General features: G+C 36.2%; 1 protein-coding gene across 4 annotated transcripts in view; it reads left to right on the top strand.

Annotated features, from left to right (window-relative positions):
* Positions 1-9,164, top strand: part of NTNG1 (netrin G1) — a 443,795-nt gene that overhangs the window by 367,890 nt on the left and 66,741 nt on the right. For 2 of the 4 annotated variants that reach the window (XM_021000249.2, XM_021000241.1), the window contains exon 6: positions 6,990-7,157. The exons of the other annotated variants lie outside the window; for them this stretch is intronic. In XM_021000249.2, coding sequence (XP_020855908.1) covers positions 6,990-7,157 — 168 coding nt within the window. The remainder of the gene's footprint in view (positions 1-6,989; positions 7,158-9,164) is intronic. 4 annotated transcript variants of the gene reach the window in all.

The raw sequence follows: 9,164 nt of genomic DNA, 5'->3' as shown, positions 1-9,164 counted from the left end.
CATACATTCCCCCCCCCAAAAAAAAATGTTTCACACTTAAATTTGCTTGCAATTAAAACAATGCTGCCACATTTGTTTTCTGTGGGATTGATGTGTGAATAAGAATATAACAGTTTAGGTTCCTGTTTTCAAAATGAATGTTTGAGTTTTAATGTGGTTACTCATTTATGTGGTAAATAAGGAAACCCACTTCTGTGAGTTTCATGTACTCTTTTTTCCCCTACTAGGAAAGAATAGTAAGTGCAATTCCATTTGTCCATATTATTCAATGACAAAGAAATTATCTCCCCATGAGATATTGGAAATGATCGTACTTGTACTTCCAATCATTTTAGCCTTTGGGGCATTTCAGTGATATAAATGTTTCAGATTACATAATTGCATTGTTTTCTGAAAATATAAGAGTTATTTTGCCTCCTTGAAATGAGAGATAGCAGTTTCTCATCTGTGACTCACGGGCAGCCCATTCAAGCTTAGCTCACATCTGTCACTCATTGCCTAAATCATACTGTTTCCTTTTGACCTCTAATGGCAAAATTTCAATGATACCCATCAACTAAAAAAAAAAAAAGCTTCATTACTGACAATGTTTAACAGTTTTCAGCCAAGTAGCACCCATCTTTTTAAATGGAAGATTCTTCAGGGAACATTCTCCTTTGTGTCACCATTTCCTTTTAAATGTGTTGTACATGACAGGTGTGTTTTGTTTTTCATACCTAATCATTGGGCATGTGTCATCTTTCATGCAATACCAATTACAGAAAAATAAGTTTCTTTGTCAAAATTCTGATCTTAGTTTGACCTAGTCGGTGAAAATGATCAAAACAAGCCTGACTATTCCTGGTGAAATTTAATCAAGTTACTTCCAAGGATCCAACCCAAACAGAATTTGTCCCTTTGTGTTTTGTAGAGAAACGTTAGTCAAGAAATATTGGTAAGAGGGAAGGTAGCCAAAACTGTCTAAAATATATCTCTCGACTTTCCACAAAACGTGATTTGAAATATCAAGAAGGAGACTTTTGAAGAAAATTTAAATGGGCTCAAAAACTCAAGAGAGTTTTTGAAACTTTATACTAATAGCATAAATGTGTGTTTATGACATACATATAAACATGCACACATATAAATGTAACATGTATATATAAAAATGTATATAAATATGTATGCATGTATGCATGTATACTGGTGACATGGTGTTATGTGGTGAACATAGGGCCATAAGAAGCATCAGATCAAGGCACTGAGAATAAAGTAGAAATTTTTTTCCTCATCATCTCAAGAATGTTTAAAGCTATACAACCAGAGTAAGAACTAAGTGCACGAATGCAACTTTTGTTGTTGTTGTTGTTGTTGTTTTGTTTTGTTTTTGGTTGGGCAATGGGGTTAAGTGACTTGCCCAGGGTCACACAGCTAGTAAGTGTCTATCCACTGCACCACCTAGCTGCCCCTAAATGCAACTTTTAAAAATTTGCTTCTTTTAGGCCATATGAAGGACAATAGCTTACTTACTTTAAAGTATATTTTCCAGAGGTGACTTAACCTAAATTTTGACCTTGATTATTTAATCAGTGACTTCTTGAGAAAACAGAACTTAGGAAGCCCTAACATACTGTCAAAGACAAGAAGTAGTTATCCAATGAGTAACACGATATACACTTTTCCTGTAGAAAGATACATTCATTCATGTCTAAATAAATGATTTTATGATTTCGGTCTTTGGTCTCAAACCACTGAGTCCTTCTCAAAAGAGTTTCCAAATTTTTATACCAATGGTAAATGTTTGTGCAGACAAAACAATAGGTATCCAGTGGTTCTGAGAGAGATAGATTGATAGAAGAGAGAGAAAGAAAAAGAGAGAGAGAGAGAGAGAGAGAGAGAGAGAGAGAGAGAGAGAGAGAGAGAGAGCGCATCTTCCTAAAGTCAGTCTCTCTGACAAAACTTTCATTGTGATTGGTTAAAATGGAGATTTTGGTTTCAGGATCAAACTTTTCTGGTTTATCTTGACTTCAATGAATTATGGAGAGAATGATTTATATTATTACAAAAATATTTCAGGTACAATTTTACAGTACTGAGAGATCCCATGGAACACAATGCCCCAGTTAGTTTTATGCTGGTAAATATTTAATAATTGCCTCTCCAAAGGGAAAATAAAATGTACACATGACACACTTTAAAGTTTAATCTGAATTATTAACATTTTCTCTACTACTTTCTTAAATCTAGACAATCAACAAAACAGTAAATCAAACCCGAACTTGTAGCATTTGCTAATTTCCTTCACAGTGAAAATTTAACAAGTGACTTTCTTGAGTCATAATGAGCTAGTTCCAGAATATTCCTGGTCTTGTCCCTTCCTTCTGTTTAAGCCTGGGGTTTGGGGATACTCCTTTTATTACCTCTGGATAAATACATTTACGTTATCTCCCTCTCCATCTTCATGAGATAATAATTTATGGTGCTCTCTAGCTTTCCCAGCATCTTAGAAATATGAATTGAAGCCAGAACATGTTTTTTTAAAAATAGGAGAACAAATGTTTTCTTAAACTAAAACCACCAAGAAGAGAAAAGATGAACTCTCAGCATCTTTAAAAATTCCTCATTATAGCTAGGTCCAAATTAGTGCAAATAACAAATCTCATGAAGTGATTGCATATATTCACATTCACGCTATTTGAAGCTATAATTATATAAAATACAGTAATTGATTCCAGCCCAATGGAAATACTGTTAGAATTCAAATAATATGATCATTTCATAGTATTCATTATCTGCACTAATCAGTACTTAGTTATATTACTTTCCCTCCATCAATCAATCAAATGAGAAAACTCCAGCCTTTCCTCATTTATCCAAAAATTGATAGTGTTTATTTTTAAAACATGATATGCCGCTGCATATGACATACACCTTACCATCCAGACCCCAAAGCAGGGAAAACCCAACAAAAGGCCTAAAACAGCAAGGAGACTCAAACTTTTAGCTACCTTTAAACTTTCTTATTCTCACCCTCTTCTTCTTTCCCCATCTCTTTGACTTCATTCTGAATCATTTCCAAACACTATTAATTTCTAACCATCTCTACTAAGTCAACATGTCTAACCTCTCTTCTGGAAAAATGCTCTATCTACTGTGGTTTTCTTTTTCTTATCCTCTGGTTTCCTGGGTCTACACGGCTCACTTGGCATGTAGTGTATGCTACATTTCTGTTATTTACCGGTGCAGACATATCTTCTGGCTCTCCCACTGTATTATAAGCACCAAGCAGATAGGGATCATGCATCTTCCCTTGTGCCTAACATGGGGTCTTGGACATAGCAGGAACTCAAAAAGTGTTTGTTGCTGTTGTCGACAATTATAATGAGGATGACAGTGATAATAATGAAAGCATACTTTCTACCCTTCCTAACCATTTAAATACATTTCAGTAGTTCTCTCTGGCTATTTTCATATTACATTTAAACACGCTGGGAAAAAGTCACAAATTCAGCCCAAGAGATGATTTGCTAGGACAGGAATGATTTCTCTATGTCCAAAGTTTTAACAAATTCAATCATTCTTTGTAAATTCAGTCTAGATTGGTTGGAAGTAAGGAACAAAGCTGAATGCAAAGTTAAGGGGTCGTTTATGCCCTTTGGGAGGTCTTCCTCTGCCTCAGGTCTTAGAGTACCCTGGGAGTCATTATTATGAATATCAATTATCATCCCCTCAGGGTCCTGCTCAGTGTATCCTAGCATAGTAACTGATTAATTTGATAAACTAATATATGCTATGTTAATGAGGATTGTAAATGTTTGTCCTGGTTATATTAGAGTATGTGGTGAAAGTTTCTTTAGCTGTAAAATGAGAGAGTTGACCTAGATGGAAGGCTAGTCCTTTCAGATAAAGATCTATGATCCTGTGTTCTAACTTCTCTATTTTTAAAAAATGACACCTAGTACTCTGCAGTTACAGGTTGCCTTTCATCTTTTTTCAAAACATTTCCACATCTATCCCCTCCTTCTCTCTTCACCACCAGGAGGTGTATCATTGATCTATTTGGGAACCAAAAGAGACATATGTGTTACTCAAATTCTATAAAAACAGCATTAGTATTAGCTCCCATCTTAGATTACGAGACACTTTAAACCTCATAGGTCTTTACAGAGTTCCTGCTCCATGAAAAGTTTTGATTAGGATTGATATCTCCTGAGGTAATTCAACTTCGTCTTTCAAGTTTCGCCAATCAGTATTCTATCAAGATAAGGTAGTTCTTTACAGATAATATCAACACAAAAATGGAACCTCCAAGATACAACAACTCAATACAAAGCATATTATATACTAGGTGGTAATCTTGTTTATGAAATGTCTCTGCAGATTCACAGGAAAAGACAGAGGGGAATGAGAGAATAGAAGCTCCTTATTGATACAAATTCTGCTGACTGAAAATTTTGGCCTCTCCAAGGGAACATGGGTAGCTTACCATTTAAAATAAAAGAAAATACAGTGTTCCCAGTGGCAGTTCTGGTCACTGGAAAAATCCCTAAAGAGTGACACAAATATGTAAAAAGAAGAAGCACTTTTAGGAAACCCCAACCTAGTTCCATGATGGTGAGTAGAAATGGGCTCAACCTAGAGTAATGAACAGAACAACCATACCCCTTGATGTGGATTTGGTTCCAGGGAGCTCCCAATCAAGGAAAATCAAGAAGGCGAAGAAGCCTTAATCTCTCCATTACCTCCACCAGAAGTTCTACACTTCTCTAGGACTTATTAAGGAATTAATTCTGCCAATACCACTCCCTAGATTAATTTATTCCCCCATAGTTCCTCATCTTCTTATACTGTCTAAATTGCTTTGGCTATACTACTCCAGAAATGTATTTGTCTCACCTGCTTTCCACTATAGAAGTTTCAGGTCAAAATTAAGTGTGGCCCCCAAAATTATTCAGGTAGGTCTCATAGGATTCCTAATTGTTTTCAGGATGTAGGGAGTTGGCAAACTAATAACTCTGGCCAGCTATAATGTTTCCGTAATGAAATTGGATTTTATTTCAGGAGCATTTTATACTATGGCTTGTATTTCTAGTACTACTTTCTGAAAAAACAGATTAGAAATGCCTATTTACTGATAACGCCCCCAAGATATATATTCATCTCCTTATGCCTCCCAACAAGTTTATCCTTAATATAACCATGAAGTAGACATGTTGTCCTCTGTGAGACTTGCCTTTTGTCTGTATCCTTTCCAAGCAACCAGCGACCCCATGCTGCACCTCTGCCCAGTGATCACCTACTCATCGTGCTCTCCTTTCCACCACCACCCATCAAAAAACCTATTTGCCTTACATTCCACTTCTTCAGGACCCCTATCCCTTCTTTCTAAGATGATAATTAAATCTATTAACAAATTAACCCAAATTATGTTAATGAGTTGATGCTGTTAGGTGACAATTATTGTCTCTACCCTCCCTTCTGCAGTATGATATAGGGGAAAGAGCACTGGGTTTGGAGTCCACGTGCGTTCAAATCTTTGTTCTCCTACTTATGTGATATTTGGCAAGTCACTTAACTTCTCTGGGCCTCAGTTTCCTTTTCTATAAAACGAGAAGTTTAGGCTAAATGACGTGTAATGTCCCTTCCAGCTCTAAGACTATGATATTGTAAAGGTATGTGTTTTAAATAGCTAGATTTTTGGCCTTGTCTTCGGTGTCTAACCTGAAAAGGGCAACTTCAGACCTGTAAGAAAGATGGAATTGTTGCTTTATTTTTTAGTCACCCCAGTTGATAAAGTACTTAAATGACAATATCAGAAAGCCAGCAAAGGACTAATGGGAAATACATATATATATATATATATATATATATATATATATAGTATGTATATATATATATATATTATATTTATATATATATATATAAAATATACATACATACATACACATATACATATATATAATGAACCTTTCTCCCCTCATAAACTCTCCATCCTCTCTTCTTCATACACATATCTTTCTCTGTTTTCCAGTAATAATTACTTCTACCAGTAGAGTTTTCTGTAAGTAAAACACGTGTCGTCTGGCAGGATTCAATTGAATGACGACTTCTCATCAGTGACAGGGAAGGGATCCAACATTCCTTCCTCTTGTCTTATGCTCTTCTACCATTTTATGCCGCTCAATTGTCTCCCTACCTCATCCTGCTTTAGGGTATGAGACTATTAGGACCCCAGTGTACCTCAAATCCCCTAAGAAGCCAAAAGAACAATGATTTGGGATTGCAATGCCGGCCTACTCCTTTTCCTGACAAGTTTGAACACCAAACTAAAACTTGCAACATAAATGAATATCGAATTGAAAAGTTATTTTCACTTGAAGATTCCCTACCTTTTCTTGGTGTTACTTGTTGCAAACATACATGCAGCACTGGTCTCACTTAAAGAAGTCTTTCTCTAGTCGTTGAGAAATTGCTGAAAGAAAGGAGAAATGTTAGTTCAGATCCCCATTAAATTCAGCACTTTTTGTTGTGGTTGGAAAAGGGTAGTGAGCTTACTAAGAGAGTGGCAGCATACTCAGGATTACAAAGCTCACAAAATCCTCTCCCTTCTCTGTTTTAGATTGAGAACATCAGAGGAGGGGGTTACTAAAGTCATTATCCTTGTCTTAAGTGTGCAAAATAACTAACTAAATAAATGGGCATTTGCATCATTGGAATTTGAACTCTTCCCAACTCCTGAAAGGTGTACAACTGCAAATGCTTCCATTTCATCTATTCTGCTAAGAACTCTCTTCAGTCATGTTATGAATGTCTGACTATTCTACCCTGCTTGCAACAGATGCTCCTTCCATGCCGGTCAAAACATTTGTCCTCATGTGCTTCATCACTTCTCGTATCTGTCCTGCCATTCAGCCATCTTTTATTCATGCTTCATTTGATCCAAGCATGTGATGTGCAATGACTCTACTACTGTATACTTTTGTGTATACATTTCTGTTCTTCCTTGAAAGACTGTGAATGCTTCGGCCACTCCAAACGGTGCAGTTATATCGAGCTGCTCAATACAGTCATTTGCGTGAGCTGTAAACACAACACTAGAGGGCAGCACTGTGAGTTATGCAGGCTGGGCTACTTCAGAAATGCTTCTGCACAGCTGGACGATGAAAATGTATGCATAGGTCAGTTTCATTATCATTCTGGCTTTTGTTCGGACCTTTTTGAGCTGTTGGGACCTGCTTATTGGAGGCTAGTGATCTGCAACACAGCTGTTGTTGGATAGTCAAGATAGAATGAGCTCTTTCTGTGGATGCAAGTATCTCCAAATCAGATTTCAAACTCACACTGTTGAAATCTGAGTTTGGGGGATGGGCTTTAACCATTTTAATGATTACCCGGAAGACAATGGTTGAAAGTGGTAAACAGTTCATTCTCCTCTTCTCTCCTGTAAATGTTAGAACTCTGTGATAATTTTTTGTAGTTTTTCATATGATTCTTTCTAAATTTAGTTTCAGATATGAAAACAGGTAGTCATTCTAGTGAATGTTTACTATGATAGGTCTAATGCATTTGGGAACAAATTCTGCCTTGTATATAATTGATCATTAATAAATATAGATGGAATGAAATTTAGGTTTCTGGAATTAGAACTCATTAATAGCTTGCCCTTGGTTTATCGATCTATGATGGCAAACAAAATTTTATTTGTTGGGTTTTGTTATAAAACATGAATGTGGGTTCTGGATCCTCACCACTGTGATGGAAGCAAAGGATTATTCTCTTTCCCTCAATGGCCAGAGAACAAGTGCAGCAGGGCTGAGAACTTGGGTACCTGGTGCCCACCAACTCTATATTGATTGCATGGACTTTACAGAACCTGGTAGCAGTGAGTCCTCCAAACCCAATCCAACCCTACCAGTGGTATCATGGCTACTATCTTGCTCACTACTCTGCTCAGATCTCACTGTTATTGTTCATATTTTCTTAGGGAAATTAAGGTCTTATTTCATAGTGGACATCAATGTTAAAGAGTAGCAATATTTCAAAGATACATGATTTTAGTAGTATGCATGGCTATGCTCCACTGTTTTACACCAGTGAGGACCTTTGTGAATTATTGTGTCAGAAAAAAGAAAAATCTCCTGGTGTCAAACCTTCTGAAACCTGTATAAACTTCAATAAGTCACTAAAACATTTGTGGACCCCTTCATATGTTTCCTGATAAGTGAGCTGGATCAGATGTTTGCTAAGGGCCCATATATCTTTTAATCTAATGGCCTATGATCTTACTAACTTAACCTACATTACAACTTTGAAAAGAAGCACATTCCATCAGTAGGTAGGCTTATTCTCAAAACCTTTACAGCTAAATCTAAAAGTCATCTCCACACCATGATGTGATATTGGGATGGAAAAATAGATCTCAAAAATTGAATTTCATTTTAAACTTCAATTTCTAGAAATTCATCTATTCTATACATGGAATAGATATAGCATATAGTATAGAATAACTGTTCTATAAATATCCATTCTAGTTTATAGATTTGTATATCCAATGGATCATTATGTAAGATATAATGAAGAGTAATAGTAATATTTTCTAAGTCAAACCTAAATTGGAAGAACACATTTAGAGCCTTAAACACTTAAATGGTACAAACCTACATGTATACTTTTGGAACTATAAAATGGACCATATCATTATAAAAATATATTTCACAATAAAAATATCATGATAAAATACTATGTAACATTAATGAAATATATAGCCCAATAACCCAAGATAGTTACAGAAAGATACACACATGCTCACACACATACACACACAAAAGGACAAGAACTGATAGTGCCTGAGAAACAGGTCAACAATCTAGAGGAGGGGTGGGAAACCTGTGGCCTCAAGATCTTCAAGTGTGGCCCTTCGACTGAATCCAAACTTCACAGAATAAATCCCCTTAATAAAAGGATTTGTTCATAAAACTTGGACTCAGTCAAAAGACTTCTCTCAAGGACCCAGAAAACACATGTGGCCTCGAGGCTACCAGTTCCCTACCCCTGAGTCCTAGAGAAATACTTTGGGAAAAGGCAGGTATCACTTTAATGAGCAAGAGTAAAGACTGGTAGTAAGCACATGCTATTGGTTTTGTCAAATATAAATGAAAGTGGCTTATCACCAAACAGATCCCAGG

This window comes from Phascolarctos cinereus, unplaced genomic scaffold (assembly GCF_003287225.1).
Source record: "Phascolarctos cinereus isolate Bilbo 61053 unplaced genomic scaffold, phaCin_HiC Scaffold_5;HRSCAF=322, whole genome shotgun sequence".
Taxonomy (NCBI): Eukaryota; Metazoa; Chordata; class Mammalia; order Diprotodontia; family Phascolarctidae; genus Phascolarctos; species Phascolarctos cinereus.
The sequence above is the reverse complement of the archived record's forward strand: the minus strand, read 5'-3'. Positions and strand labels throughout refer to the sequence as shown.